Source organism: Sturnus vulgaris, chromosome 7 (assembly GCF_052056855.1).
Source record: "Sturnus vulgaris isolate bStuVul1 chromosome 7, bStuVul1.hap1, whole genome shotgun sequence".
NCBI lineage: Eukaryota > Metazoa > Chordata > Aves > Passeriformes > Sturnidae > Sturnus > Sturnus vulgaris.
In genome coordinates this window covers 35596993-35613332 of record NC_142249.1, presented here as the reverse complement: position 1 = coordinate 35613332, position 16340 = coordinate 35596993, and the positions used below count along the sequence as shown (strand labels likewise).

The window sequence follows — 16340 nt, the reverse complement described above, 5'->3', positions numbered from 1 at the left end:
TGCTGGTGGAGCACAGTGGGAGCCCTGCAGCACCCAGGCTTGGCTCCAACAGCACTTCCCATCTGCAGCTTTGGGGCAACAGCTTTTTCAAATGAGGGAAAAACAGTCAGAGTTTTACCAGCTCTCCCTTTCCTGATGACTCTTCCCCACACTAAATATTTCAATTAGACTTCCTAATTCACGAACACCCTCTAAACAGCATCTCAGTGTGAATGAAGACTTCTCAGCTTTGGACAGGATCTATAACCACATCTGATAAATACCATCTCCAGCAAGGAACTCTCTCATCAGATTCTTTCCTAGTCTTGAGAATTCACTTCACTACAAACCTTAAGGAGTCCAGAACAAGTCTCTGCATTCCTTGCCTCAGACTTTTGTGCAATTCAAATGAACAATTTATTTGTCACTACAGAATGCACTACCACTCACCAATTAGCTATTCAACCTTTTTTTGAGAAAGAAATGTTTCCGTCCTACTACAAAATTATTCCTGGCTTGGATTTACCAATGTGCTATCCTCCATTTTACAATAACACTCTACAAAACTATCAGTAAATTCAGGAAATTTTCATAGTCTGAAGTTTCTCCACTAGAAAAGTGACTGCAACTTCTGAACTCATTCCAAGTAATGCATACAGCAACAGTTTAGTCAAAGGATCTCAGCAAGCAATCATTTTCATACTTCCTTCCCCAACAAGAGCTAAAAAAAGGAATCACCATCTGAACAGCTACTACCACCAGCTCTACTTCAAAGTGTGATACACCAGAACTGGGTACCAAAGGGCATTTTCTTGTGATTTCATGCTATAAAAATTGTAGCATCTAATTAAATACGACCTACTTGACTGGAAAGCTGCTGAAAAATCTTTTAACTTTACTTTCCCTATAAAACTCGCCTAATTCCACCCTGTTTGCAGCAGGTCTCTGCTGGCATTTGGATTGAACAGACTTCTCGCCCTAACTCTGATCAGCCAAGCTAAGCCCTCATTGCAGAAGAGGAAATTGTCACCAAATTTTGATTAAACAAGAAAAAGTCAAACAAACAGGAAAATACCCCCGACCATCAAAAACTGATAAATCCTGCCAGCTTAACACATTTGAGGAAAAGGTAAGAATATTTCTCGAAGGCCTTCGTGCTGAAGCTGGGCTTTTTACCAGAAAAAACAACATGAGTCAATAGAAATTAACATTACAGCCCCTTGCCTTCTCTTCCCACTCCCTCCCCATCGGGAAAGTTCAATCTTTTGAAGGTTTATTTACTTGTTACTCATAATAACAACTGTCATTCACATGAAAACAGATCTTCCTTAAAAAGGGCTGAACTGGATCACCCTTTGCTAGAGTGCTTGTACTTTGTATTGGAGCATAGAGTCAGAACAACCTGACGTTTACACAAATGATGGCAAGAGAATATACAGTTAGTGTTATAAAGATAAAAGATCAAACATATCACAGTTATGGTCTTCCTCTCACAAACTTCTAGGCTCATACTTTCACAGCACCTTTTAGTAAAGGGCTGCCAGTGCTTTTTAACAAGGCTTTAAAATATGCAAGGCTCTTATCTAAGTTTCTCAGGAAGAAGCAGTATCTTGCTTCATGTTGCAATTGAAAATAGAAACATAGATCAGAAAATAAATTTATTTGCTTGAAACAATTTCTTTGGTCTGTCACCCTCTTCCATCACAGCCTTCTGAGGAGAAGCAGCCAATGGTGCATTGCTAAGTGCCTCCTGCACCAACCTGTGTTCACCCTGCTGGAGCTGCTGGTGTGAAGGGGTGACTGATGAACAGTCACAGACAAGACCATGGAGTTATCCCCAAACTCACACCACTCTAGTTTAGTGCATATCTTTTTCATCCTATCAAGGCTAACATTTTCTAATAATTGGAAATTGTGGCTCTTCAAATATCACCAGCAACATTATCCTGAATTTAATTTGTCCTGTGTCTTAAAATCCATATTGGGTATTAACACTAAACTGGCAGCTGCTTTTTTAGTTGCAATCACAGAAAAAACAGAGCAGTGACTCTTCCAGGAAGGAGAAGTGTCAGAGGTGATTCCCCTGCTGCCAAGACACCTGTGCAAGGCAAGCTCTTCCTTCTCTGAGTTACTGGACCTCCCACACATCCCAGGCACAATTAATGCTTCTGAGTATGGAGCTGGAAGCATATTAGTCCCAATGGCAGCAGCTGACTGGCACTTATGAGCTCTTCCATGCTTTCCCAAATATAGTTTGGGAAAGGAGGCAAAACGGGTGAAGAAATTGCCCGTGTAAGTGGTTACAGAGGGTCATGGGAGACCTGTGCCCCACAGGATGTGCACTCCAGCATCAGAACTTGTAACAGATTCCCACTTCTAACTCTGCAACACATTTCTCCACCCTCCAGAGAAGAACTAAATTTGTACTCGCAATCATTTCTCTGCACAGCTACTGGGATTCATAAGCCATTTCTTCTACATAACTGCTTCCAAAGAAAACTCACAGCTAGCTCTAATTTTGTTCTTAAGGCAATCTGCTTTTGGTATTCCTTTTGTACAAACTTACATTATCACACAATTCAATTCATTCTGCAGAAGCAGCCTTGACATCCCTCCTGCTGCTGCAAGGACTTTTTTCAAGAGCCACCTGGCAGCACAGAGCTAGGGACAGATTCCCAGAGGACTTGGCCACAAATGCCACCTTATAAATGTCTAACTTTAAACCATTCAACACATGGTCTTGTGTAGTGCTGGAGGTTGGAAAATCCTAATGCCTCATGTTGGAAACATACCATGGATGATCAGTCCACCAAATCAGGCTTCTGTCTTGTAATTCACTACTGTGACTGAGAAAGTTAAACCCCACTGCTTCAGACTGAACAACTCAGCCTGACCAGATCTCTCAGTCTATTTTGTTATCTTATGGGAAGCATTACAAAAGAACTGTAAATCATAGTAAACATCAATAGCTCTTCTGTTGGCTTTTAATCCTTTACTCTGCAACCTATTTCAAACTATGACTTAGATTTTCATCATGGTAGCAGGCCCAGTTTCTGAATTCCTCTAGTCAACACTTCAAATTCTGGTATATTAGTCAAAGCCTACAAAAACACTATTTTCTTATTTTTCCAAAGGAATAAAAACCCCCCAACCTCAAAAGATTTTAATTAGCTTGACAAAAACCTACATGAGCTCTCAATGTCCATCTTTCCTCAGAACTGGATTATCACCTCTCCAGCAAAACCCCCTCACACCCTGCTTTCTACTGCTTCTTTCTTAACCAAAGTGAGGTGAGACTTTTCACAAAAGCACAGTTTAGAAGCTTTTCAAGAACAGCAAGGGCCCATTTCTGTTTTGATAGGCATGAACAAAACCAGCATTTGGATGGCCCTCACTCATGCACAGAACTAACGTCAGCAGTAGGGTTTTGCTCTGAAAATACAGACTGGTACAGGAGTAAAGTCAGGAAACTTGGATTTTGTGTGAATTCTCTAAAGTAATTTTACATATTTTGTTCACCATGTAGGAACTTCTGTAAAGTGTGTTCTATAATTTTAATAGATTAACTCAGACATACCTCAGGCAGGTATCACAGAGCTACCAGCAATTGGGACTAATATGCAGGAATTCAGTTACAACTCCAGAAATTACAACTCTTTCCACTTTCAAAATATACAAAGCCAATAAATTAGGCTTCATACTAATCACAATGTTTCTGTCTTACTGATTGCAGACAGCACTTAAGCAGTTCAAGAGTCCCTCAGGTGTACTGTTGGACTAAAAAGTTAAAAGAACTGACAAGCACCCCCCTTCTGTCCACAGATATCAACTAATATAGTTCAGAAATACAAAGCAGCAAATTCTGCACCTGATATTATCACCTCTATTAGATCAGTATTAAAAAAAATTAAAACCATATGGTGCCCACATATTTAAAGAATACCCAACAGATTTTCTTTTGAACAATGAGTTACTTGAAATTGTTCCAGAAACTTCAGTAAGGTGATTTTTACCTGGAGGTCCTGTGATATTTCAGCTGTGGGAGGTGGTGGATATTCTTCACATACAGCAAGGCTCCGAACTAACTTTAACTTTGTGTTTGACTAAAGGAAAGTATGTAAGATTAAAATCTATGGCTTATAAAAGATAATATAAATATACCATAAGCCGTTTTATTTCATTCATTATATGAAACACAAAATGGCTGAAAACTGCATTTTTAATGTTTTCAATGGAATAAATAATTCCCTTTAGGATGAAAATACCCAAGCAATTGCAGCTTTTGAAGGCACTACCAGCACAATAGAGCACATCTAAAGAAAAGTAAATAAAACGTTGGGAAAGTGTTTCTCTCCGTAACAATAAGAAGCCACCAAAAATATAAAGGCAAATCACAAAAGCAGACAACTAGGCAAGACAAAAACCCAACAGAATAAAACAAAGCTACAATGCCAAAAAATAAAACTAAAGGCACTTTCCACAAAGTAACAAAGCTGCACCAAGCATGAAGGGCTCCCTCCGCATGCCAAGGGCTACTGTACCTTGGACCTTTTGGCCGTCTGTCCAAAGGACTGCGCTGGCCGCTGGCAACAGGCACAACAGAGAAGGGTTACATTAACTCAGTGGCACAAGCTTGTTAATGCAAAAGTCTGTACAAGAGAAAGCTTTGACAGTTAGCACTGACACGGGCAGATCTGTGAAAGGAACAGCAGATGCTTTGGGCTGACGGATTCAGAGCTCTCCCACTTTGATCGAGCTTGTCCTTGATTTCCCTTCTTCATTTATCAACAATAGATACCAGAGCACTTTTACAGGAACCAAATATTATCCTTGTTCAGTGGCATCCAAGCAGGTTACTCTCTCAGCCAGCTCCTACACTTTCAATTCTTGTTTCCTAATCTCCTTGGCAACATGACATGGTTGGTATAAATTTTCTTCCTATTCCTGAAACCTACCTGGAAAAATGATATTAAAAAAAGGAAAGCATTGCCTCTACCAAGGGAACAGATAACAGATGATGGATGACCTATCATAAGAAGCTTAAAACACACGAGTTTTTTTCTTTCATCCTGGGACCTATACAAGTATATTTTAAAATGGGCTACTGATCCTTTTTTGGTTTCATTTAGAAATTTACTATGAATCAATATGATTTTTCTCCTCCCAGAGCCATTTTAGTAACTTATTATGCAATAATTTGCTTTTTCCTCCCAAAGCCCTTATTCTTTTACAATTGCTCCTTAAAAAAAAATTACCAGGCTTTTACTACAGTAAGCACAGCTGAAAGGTACATTTAAATCAACAAAAGCATTTAATGATTTGTTAACTGCATAGTTAAAACTAACTCAACCCTCAGTGCCAGTAGCACAAGAATAGAAACATTTAGAGTGGCATCATGTAATTTAAGTACTGGTTTCCCTGGAGAACTAAAACTGATGAATAGACAAGCTTTTAACAGAACTGGTTTTAGTGAGCACAGGCCTAATATTTGTAAGGAGAAATTAACATCAGTAATGCAATTTCAAAAGTTGTTTAATAGACAATATTTCCTCCTTTAAAAAGGAAACTGGACAGAAACTCCACTGGAAAACTCCTAAATGCAGCTCTCCTCACCTTAGCTCACAGGAGATGTCTATTATGTGCCTGAACTTCTTAGCAGGACACACAGCATCGCTAGAAAGAAACCTCACCTACAGCAAAGAGCTCTACCATGTAAAGGCAGAACTGCTTTTTCTCTCCTTTTCCTCAAATCCCACATGTCTATTTTGGATGTTGCACCAGCTTAGCTAAGGAACAGCAGAAGGGGAGCTCATTTAAGCTCATTTCACTATGTAACAGAATTTTAAATAGCTGCACTGAAAACTAACTGAACTCACCACCAGCTTTTTAATGGAAGCTTGCTGAGATTTTGAGCAGCAAAGACAGTTCAGTTCAAATGCTTCCATACCTGGAACCATTCAGACTCTGAATTTTGCCGTTTCCACACCTGGAACCACACAGAGACTGAGTTTTTCTGTTACGTGCAAAATATGTTTTCCTTTCCATCATCCCCTCTGAAAGTGTTCCTTGCATTCTGAAAGCTGGCACTGCATGTCCCTGACAAAGTTTCTGTTACACCAAGCTACTGAATTTCAAAAACTGGATGATTTCCCAAGCTCCTATCAATTACTCAATCAGCTCAGATATGTTCAAATCAAGTAGTGCAAATTTAAAGTCACATCAGAACTGTCAGCGGAGTCCTCAGTTCACTGTCAAGAGGCAAAAGAATCTGTACTCAGGCAACTGTTTATCTTCTGCAAAATTTTGCAAGCTTTGAAGCCAGTACATAAGTCAAAAGACTATATGGAAGCAAACACTCCAGATCCAGATTTGATAGGGCACAAGAGGGAATTCAATCCAGTTATACATCAAGCTACTGCTCACTAATTAGGTAAATCACACATGTTTCAGTTATTTTTAAGAGTCATTTGAAAAAAAAATTATTTGCTGGGGCTAAATACCAACAATATTGGAGAAAGCTGGGGGGTCACTGTAGGAGGGAGGTTTTTCCTCACAGATGAGACAAGTACAACTCCACCCATCATATTCAAATTTCTCATCTAGAAACAACTGCCCTGCCCAACACTCCTGTAATAAGTGTGGACTTCTGGCTTTCCTGTGTGACTTCAGGGATGTCAAAACACAAAATCTCAGCCCCTGAAACCCAGCTGTGACTGTGAGCAGTAAACACCACACACACATCAGACAAGAAGCACTGGAATAAAACTGGTAGGGCCAGACTGCAGGGACAGCTCAGGTGAGCACAGCCCAATGGTGCAAGGTCTGGCCTGGAAGTACAAACCCCAAAGTCCTCTGACACCACCAGCAACTGCACTCTCAGAGCTTGAAGATGGGTGGGTACAATTCAATGATTCCTTTCTGGGACAAAACCACACTGACAGAGGAATGACTTCCACTGGAATTCCAGGACAGTAGGTGGCCAATGCACATTGTAGCTGTTAATGCACATTTTCTCTCTTTTCAGGCCAATGAATTTGATCTCTGTCCTAATTTCTCTGCATTTACTAAGTTTTGCTCCTACAGAACATCTTTATGTTCCCCATTTGTGAAAAAGAATTTCTAGCTAATTTAGAATATGCAATCCTTAGTGAGTGCAAATTAGGCAATTTCTTTATATTTGCAGCTCTCAAAGACTTTTACTGCCTTAAGAAAACACTGTGTTAATGAAAGCCCTATTTATAGCCATTATGGGCAGGATTTCAAAACAGCAAGTATTCCAAATAATTGCATAACGAAAATAATGATTAGGTTCTTGCCTTTGATAAAACCCCACCAACACAACGTTTAAGACCTACAACTACTATGCTACATTTCCAACGGCAAAATAAAAAGGGAGGTAAGATAGCATTTATCAAAAACATATAAATAACCAGGTTTTCAGTAGGAGTATTTGCCTACTTTATTTTTTGCAAAGTACCTCACTAGATCACAGATACTAAATGCAAAGTAAAGATCTGGAGCTGTTACATGCCTTCCCCTATCATCACCACGCTGTCTAAACAAGCTGGATAAAAACAGGTCAGGCACAAGATGGCAAACTCAGACGTGTGAAAGGTTTTGTGAGAAGGGGCTCTATTTCTGAAGTACCATTTGGGCATTTCTGAGGATATGCACAACATGACAAACCTGAACAAAGAGTGTTCTAAGGACATTCAGTTTTTTTCCTTTCTGCTAAATTATGTCTCAATTTTAAATCTAGTCAAGTGCTGCAGTCCCAAGAACCATGGATAGCTTAGTAATGCTGAGGGAAAGAACAGTGTGGTCCATGGTTACTTGCTGTCCTGCATTAGTGAGCAGTGACAGCAATTTTCCATGATACAGAAGAGGATGACTGATGGAAAAATAGTTTCACCCTTGGACATGGAGGCAGCTCAAGAATAAGACAATCTGCCCAATTATTTATCTATTCAAAAGTATTACATCACATACTTTAGAGACAAAGGTAAATCTGGACAAGATCAAAACAGCTGGGGAGGAGGCAAAGAAAGGCTTCAGAGAACTTCAGCTGTGAAACAGAGAAAAGCTCAAGGTTTGTGCCAGTATGGAAGGAAGATACTTGTAGGAAGAGAGATGCCAAGTAGCTAAGTAAAGAAATTATATAATTGCCCCAAAGGACAAGGATATCCTCTTAATTAGCATAAAACAAAATCAGAATTATACTCAATACAACATTTGCCTTGCTTTTATCATACAGTAGATGCATACAACCCTGCACTCATGCCCATGAGGCTTCTCTGGGTTTTAAAAAAGAAGTCTTCCTAATAATAAACATAAAGGACTATCTTACAGGATAAATCCAGGATCTTTAATTTGTAGTCAGTATTTCCTGCAGCTTTGTCCTTGCAGTGGATGACATCACCTGTCTCACCACTCAGAGGAAACACAGACCCTGTATTCCAGCTAAGTCTGAATTCATTTGTTGTCACCTGGCCTGGACAAAATGAACAGGTGGGAGACAGCAGTGACTGGTGAAACAAAACCCTTTTGATCACAAACCCTACCATAGTGCTGAGGTGCACATGACTTCTGTGAAAGTACTTTACATAACTGTGCCTCTTGTCTCCAGTGCCATTTAAACAACACTTGAAACTCACTGCAAATATTCCAGTTTAGAAATGTTCTCTGCATCTATAACACTACTTTTGCACTGATTAAAGAAATTGAGATTGCTGGCCATGTACTCTAATTAGGTATTTTCCTCATTCACATTGTATCTCCAACAGCAGACAATCAGTTATTAATGCACAACTTACAAATAATCTGGAATTTACAATCACAGTTACATTTCAAAATATAACCATCAGTTTCTTAATTGTGCAGTTCCAGAAACATGCCTCAATTCAATCCATGTCAAGTTTAGACAGAGGAAAAATCATTTCCTGTTTCTTCCTTGGAGAAGTCAAAAGTGAAGTGATAACTGTAGTGAGGAACGTCACTGCAGTTTGTCAGTAGGCACCAAACCTATTCTGCCACCAGGGAGGAGAGCCCAACTCATCCTCTGATGCATTCAGTTAATAAACAAACACAAGTACACAACAAATTCCAGGAAGTTTCTGATAATCTTTTCTAACGTTTCTCAGCAAATTCTTTGCTCTTTTTCCCACCACCACAGTAACATTTAACCTGCACTTAATGACAAGTACTATGTCCACTGAAATGTCATCAAACTGTTTAACCATCCATTAGTTAAAACCTTGCTGACTACTACTGTTCTACAAGGGTTTTTTTACTGTGGACAACCCCAAATTTTTGTTTTGTATTTTAACATAAAACATGCTCTAAATGAGAAATCTTCAAATATAAGACATATATTTGCACTGGCAGCCTCCACAGTACAAGTGACATTAACTTTTGCTGATTTCAGTTGTTGCAAGGGGCTTGCTCACAGCAGCCAGGTTCCATTTGGTAAGTGTCTGTCTTCCTGTCACTCTGGAAGTCTGCATCCTCAGCCTCAGTTTTTAATTAAACTGCTCATGTAACAGCAATGTTCTGATGCTGATGGATACTCCTGGACACCACTCTGGCAGCAGAGCTGTTTCTATCCAACAGCCTTCCCTAGGCAGTGTCCAGTTCATTTGGTGGATGTGAGATAATAATTTCAGCCACCAGCTCCTGAACAAGCACCCAACAATGAGCCCCCTGCCAACCCACAGCCTCTGGCAGCACTGGCAGGTTCCTTCCTCTGCACTCCGATGAGACAGCAGCAGTTGTTTGCAGGAAGGCTTATTTCTTATTTGCCACTTGAGTCTCATAGACATTTCCACACTAAAATTTGTTAAATGAGAAAATGTGAATGAGATTTTTTCCAAATTACTGAACTGTATGAAAATAACTAAACCATAGTTGAATTTTTAAGGCTCACTACTAGAATATTGCATTAATTAAAGAAAATACCAGCTCAGCAATATCTCCCAGCTTTTCAGCAGCATTTATTTCTCATGTTACAGCAGAAGTATTTCATTTCAAGGATTTATTTTTCCATAAAATTATCTATTTACACTGATGCCAGCCTTAATAAAGCCAGCAGATATTAAAGTGTAAAACTATTGTTATTGCAGTGGTCTACAAGATTTATCTGGAAGCAATTTAACACAGCAGATAAAGCTTACTTCACTCAGTGGAATATTGAATTGTTAGTCTTGAACAAAACTACTCCCCAAAGAACCTTTTACTCAAATCTCAATAACAAGAATCTAATAAGCTACTGTCCTGTTTTTGCAACCCACAAGAGATCCCTCAGATCCCAATCAGGATTTCTATAAAAAAATTTAGTATTAACCCACAGACACAAAATTCCTATAGACAACTATAGCTTTTACCAAACAAAAACTTCTGTGTTTCCTTTTACAAATCTGGCCTGTTTTGTAGGTTAGAAATTTTCAGTTGCTTTCCTGAATTCCTCCCCTCCCATGAGCCCAGTGACCAGCTGAGCAGCCTTAGCCAGGAGTCAGCTCTCTTGTCCCACAGCTCTATCTCAGAGGTATAAAATCTGCTGTCACAAATTCCTAACCCTTCCCTATCAGTGTGTTCTCCATTGACACGAGGTACTTCCACACTATTTGCTTTGCCTCCTTCTCACTTGAAATGTGATGCCACGACTTCCTTACAGATACTTCACTTCTCCCACCTACAAAAGCCATCCATTTACATGCCTCAGCTTTTCAGTGTGGGCACAAGGAACTGCCTCAACTTTCCTACCTAAAAGACACCTACCAAAGCTGTCAAGCAGTGAAGATCAGAGAAGGCAAGGTGCAGGGAGTATCTGCTGCCCACCAAGGCAGGATGATGCTCCCCAGCTCATTCTGCAGGTGGCTGGGGCAGGACCCAGGGCAGACCTGCTGGCCTCAGGAGCTCTGGATCCCTCTGTCTCCTGGGGATTTGGATTAACTACAGCTGATTACTTCAGCCTTATGCTGAACAGCTCTGCTGGAAAATCTACACCTGAGCCACATGTAAAGTGCAAAAGCTCAAGAGCCCTGGGCTGGGCACTCCTGCCCAGGGCAGACAGGCCTGGCTGAGCTGCAGCACCTTGTTAAAAGCAGCAACACTCAGCACACAGAGCCCAGCTGCAAACTCTGTCAGGATTTAGCAGCAGCAAAAGCCAGCCTGAGGTTGTTCCTTGTTCTGCTACAAGGAAAGACTTCACATCTGCACTCAGGGAAACACAAACAGGGGCAAATTGCCTGGTTCCCAGCAAAACCACTCATCTCCTTCAAAGAATTAAAAATGACTGAGTCATATTTATGTGAGTGTAAACAGAGAAGTGGGGCAAAGGAGGAGAGAGGAAGCAATAATCATCATATATGCTTCCCTTAAACCAACCAAGTTTTCCTCACTGTACCAAAGAAACATAAGAGGATCAAGAGAAAGGAGAATGAGACACATGATATACACGATATTTAACAGGATATACTAATGAAAAATAAAGTGAAAAGCTTCTTACCGGCATATTGTTTTTGTTATCAGGACAATTTTCATCCTTTTCCACTTGAATCTGTTCCTGACTTCCTGATTTTTTTAGGTTTTCAACTGTGTCTGTATCTTTGAATTCAGCTTCTGAACCCTTCATTGCATCAGTTTCATCTTTTACAGTAAGAATATCAGACATCCTCATTAGAAAAGGTTATTTAAAAATTCTACAAGAAATATGGAACCTTTAAGACAAAGAAAAAGTGAATTACTGAGTAATTTTAAAGTAATTAAAAAGCCACCCATACCTAAAAAGCTACCCAAAATAAACACGATTGTGCTGCAAAAAGGACTCCCCCCGCTATGATACTTTTTCCTGTCTTCTATTAGGAGTGATTTCTTTTTAACCACATTTATCAGTGGCCTGTAACAGCAGACATCTACACAAACAAGAATTAAGAGCTACACTCTTGGATAACACTCATATTTTCTCTTCCACATTTTAAAAATAAACACCTGAACATTCAGATACTCCAAATCAAACTAGGCTCCAACAGAAACAAGGCAAGATTTTCTCAAAGAAAAGATAATTACATATAGATTTATTTTAAAAGGGTTGAACGTAAACAGATGAATCATAATGCCCCAAGTGTGCAAACATCCATAAATTTCATGAACTTTTTAAGTTTCCTTGTTGACTGGACAAGTTCTGAATGCAGGAATTATCTTACCTACAAACTGCAGCAAAACTAGACTTAATAAAATTAAGCACTCTCAAAAACAATAAAGAAGAAAAAGAAACAATTTGGTAATTAGGATAATAACCATGATCAGCAATTAGAATTTACAATAATAATTTAAAATACTATATAAAGATGACTATTAAACCGCAGATTTTCCATAGGAAATAAGAAACAACTCCTTGTCATTACTCGGCTACTGCAAGATGTAAAACCAAGGATTTTCCACTTCCTACAAGAAATAAAGAGTAAGATCTAAATGCCTAAACTCCTTCAAAAGAAACAAATAACAATCCAATAATGTTATGGAAAAACTTAAGTGTTTGATTTAGTACCTGATATGTCCTACAGTTTGGGGATTGTGGTCTCCCACAAAAATAAAATAGAATAATCCGAAGATTCTTTTCACAGTTGTCAGCCAAGATGTCAGTTGTGATGAACCATCTGGAATCTGGCAGGAGGAGTCCCATGTCCTTATCCCCAGTGTAGAGTCCTGGACAGAACTATTTGGTCTTGAATCAGCAAGAACATCCCTTTCCAATGCCTGAAAAAAAATCAACAGATGAAATGCATTATACTTTTATTTGCTGTGGGAGGGGAGAAGGAACATGATGACACTTAAAAGCTGAAATAGTTATTTTAAGGAAAAAAAAAAAGGAAGAAATCAGCATTTGTCATATCCATCCTGTTCGCTCTATCTAGCGGCGGTAACAGTTTCATTGGACATCCAGGACATTTCTGTATTACAGAGTTAACAAGCAGTCATAATAAACATTTTGTTGGCATTCCTGAAACTCTGTTTCTATAAACAGGCAGGTATCTTCCCAAAGAGTCTGAAATATGCAGCCCAGCAGGTGTGGAGGAGTGACAGGCCATGAAAGCTCACAAATGTGTCAGCAGAAGAGCATTTTTCTCTTTGTTGGAGTTAATCATCTATGAGCACAACCCATCAGCCTTATTTTGGGCATCTGCTTTACTTTATTCAAGAAAATAACTGCCCTGGAATGAGGATTTACACATTTTTGCAAAGCTGATGATTTTCTATCTTCCCTCTGTTACATATTTGAGAAATAAATAAGAGCAGCAGCCCCAAGGAAACATTTGAAGCCCAGGCCAGAGTGCTGAGAGCAAAGGCAGTGGAACCCTGAGAACACCTCGTGGTGTGTAGCTCCTCCAGGGCCTCCTGCTCCCTCGCAGGGGAGATTAGAGCCTGGCTGCAACCACTGCTCCAGAGCTGAAGAAACACAGTTTGGTAAGAGATGAGGCACTACAGACATCTGGAGTACTGAAATTTGCTGCAAAGCATGGAAAAGAAAGATAAAAGATGGGCTGTGATTCAGGCCTGTAAGAGATCGTATTTACTGAATCTAATGGAGGGGAAAGGATTATAGATGAAAGAACAAACTGGAAATAAAAAGATACAAAAAGGCAACAAAGAATATCCCAGATTGCTTGGCTGTTGAGGTGGCTTTTCCAGACAATTCAGATGCTGATATAAAATTTAAGAAGCTCAGAACCTTTACAATAACAAAACTTGAATAGAGATGCTGTTTCACTTTGTTGTCTGACATGTGATTTGTAGAGTATTTAGATAAATGTTAAAAACCATTACAGGCTGAAGACAGCAACAGACAAAACCCAAAACATTTATGTCCAGTTGCAAATATAGTACTGCAAAGTAAGTCTAATTTATTTACTACTTCCTACACAAATTACAAATATAGTAATGACAATCAACATCTTCAAGTTTTCCTTTAATTTTATCAAATACACTAAGAGCTCCTATCCCTTTGCAACACCATTTTAAAAACACATATCAACATACTCAGTTACCAAAACACATTCTCACTTGCCTAGGTCAATCCAGGTAACTGATAGAGAAGAAAAGTCCTTATATTTCCTAAGACAAACTAAGTGCAAATTAGTTTATAACTTGTTCTGAACAGATTTTTCCCTGCAGACAGATTTAAAGCCTGCAGATTTGGTGTTATGTATCCTACAGTCGAAGAGACAGAACTGAGGAAAAAGCTGTAGAGCTCCAATTCACACAAAAAAAAAAATCTCAATTTTGAGTTCATAGAATGGAGCTATTTTGAGTCAACTGGAATCACCATATGTGCATCTATGAGTAAATGCCAAACCCTGTACTTCACACTAGCAGCAAAACACACTGAATAGAAAAATGAATCTTTGCTTACCTGATTATTTTTTAATAATACCAGCTATAGATTTATTGAGCTTGGTAATGCAACCTTGTGTTTGTAATCCACAGCTGTGAGTTTAAGTACTTGGATAACATTCTGTCCCTGAAGTTTTCTCTAATTCAGCAAATTTTCAGAGCTGAGATAATATGGTTCTAGTTTCTAAATTTCCACAGACTGGATTAAAAAAGATTTAAGGAATTTAGAAATTTCATGTGCTGCAGACTGAGTGGGGGAACAAATCACAGCCCATCCTTATGAATCCCACCTCTTTCACCTCCCCACACAGTCGAATGTTAATTTCTTGTGTCCCATGTAGGACAGGTAAAAGGAGAAAAAAATAGCAGGAAGGCAGTCCTTAGGAGCTGACTGTTCTTTGGGGAGAAAAGGGGTCTGGTAAGCAAAATGATTAATTGAAACAAAATCCCAGCACTGGCTTTAGACTAGGTTGCAACACAGACCAACACAGTATTTGCAGATTTTAACAGGAGGGAGACAAATAAGGTTCTGCCCTAAATTAATCTAAACAGTTAAAAGGACTAAATATTAGAGGCAGAGTATTACCTGGGTTTGCAATTAAAAGTTCAGCAGCTCACAACATGTCTCATGAAAGAAAAGCTAGTAATAATTCCAGTATCTTTTATAGGTAATAAAAATAGACACCTACTTTAGTAGACAGGAAGTAAAAGTACTTTCATGTGAGACTGGAGGATAAAATGTCATACCTATATTTTTCACCCTCAGGACTGCTGTCCCCATCGAAATACTCAGTACTGAAATGTACATTCTTCTTCATCATATTAGCAACATTATACCCCAAGAATCATCCTTAAGTCTGGTAATCCTCTTTCCCACAGGTCACCACTTGGTCTATGCAGCTCCTCTCTCTTTTCAGAGGGAAAAGTGTTATCATCAGCTGTGAGATGGATGTCCAGTACTGCACAGACATGAGCTTTGCAGTCAGCAGATCAGGAAGTTGGTCAGTGCTGTGCTCTTACTGCTTTCTTTTGCACAGCCTAGAGGATAAGTTATAAAAAACCCCAATAGATCAAGCAAAGTCATTCCTGAGTTTTATGATGGCAGCCTCCTGAATCTTCATACTGGGTCCCTCATTTTGGGTTCTGACTTTAAAATTACCCTATGTAAACCCACTAAACTGACTTAGAATGAGCAGAGATATTTCTGGGAATAGGATCTACTCAATCCAATTTCTCTAAGAGGCATCAAGAGCTCCAACTCCTTCTTGGCAGTGTAGATGGAGATAGGAAGCTCTGCACTGCCCAGACAGAAGAAATACATTCTTTTTCTTTTAAAAAGAAGGTAAAAGACAGAAGGTTATTTTTTTCTTTAATTGTTGTTATTGTTGTCAGAAGACCCCAGGAATGGGTGTCAAAATAACTTGAATCAATTAAATTCAGGGCAGAAAATTGGATTAGAAAGGTGGGGGTGAAAAAAAAAAAAAAATCTATGTTCAACACGCAAATGGACATACGGTCCATGGAAAGCTAACATGAAAATTTGTTTCTTAAACAAGCTTCTGTTGACTGATAAATCAAAAGAATTGCTGCAAGCAACACACACTGGCCTCTTCCCACAACTTCTATAGCAGCTTTGTACAGCAACTCCTTCCACAGCTCAAGTGGAAAAACCAATGGATGAATCCTACAAGTCTGTGGGAAAAGTTGTGCCTTACCCTTGACATAACAGTGGTACAAACCTTTCTTGGATGTGGAAGTGCCTAATTCTTTTTTGAGAAAAGTCAGGACGTTTCCTAGAAAAAAGGATCTTTGAAGATTCATGAGACCTGCACAACAAGAGCTTTTTCCAGCTGTTTTTCATCTCAATTATATAAACAAATCTATATTAATATCACAACCTCAGGGTTCCTGTGACTAGAACTCTCCCCACCAACTGAAAACACTCAAAGTTACATATGTTTCTTTGTTAGTAT

General features: G+C 39.1%; 1 protein-coding gene across 6 annotated transcripts in view; it reads right to left on the bottom strand.

Annotated features, from left to right (window-relative positions):
* Positions 1-12662, bottom strand: part of R3HDM1 (R3H domain containing 1) — a 50003-nt gene extending 37341 nt beyond the window's left edge. For 5 of the 6 annotated variants that reach the window (XM_014870812.2, XM_088168376.1, XM_088168381.1 and 2 more), the window contains exons 1-4: positions 12524-12662; positions 11483-11693; positions 4521-4562; positions 3993-4082 (exon numbers count right to left, since the gene is read on the bottom strand). In XM_014870812.2, the coding sequence (XP_014726298.2) occupies positions 3993-4082; positions 4521-4562; positions 11483-11653 (303 nt within the window). In that variant the 5' untranslated portion in view covers positions 11654-11693; positions 12524-12662. The remainder of the gene's footprint in view (positions 1-3992; positions 4083-4520; positions 4563-11482; positions 11694-12523) is intronic. The other variant, XM_088168380.1, reaches the window with a different exon arrangement.
* Between the last annotated feature and the right edge of the window lie 3678 nt (positions 12663-16340).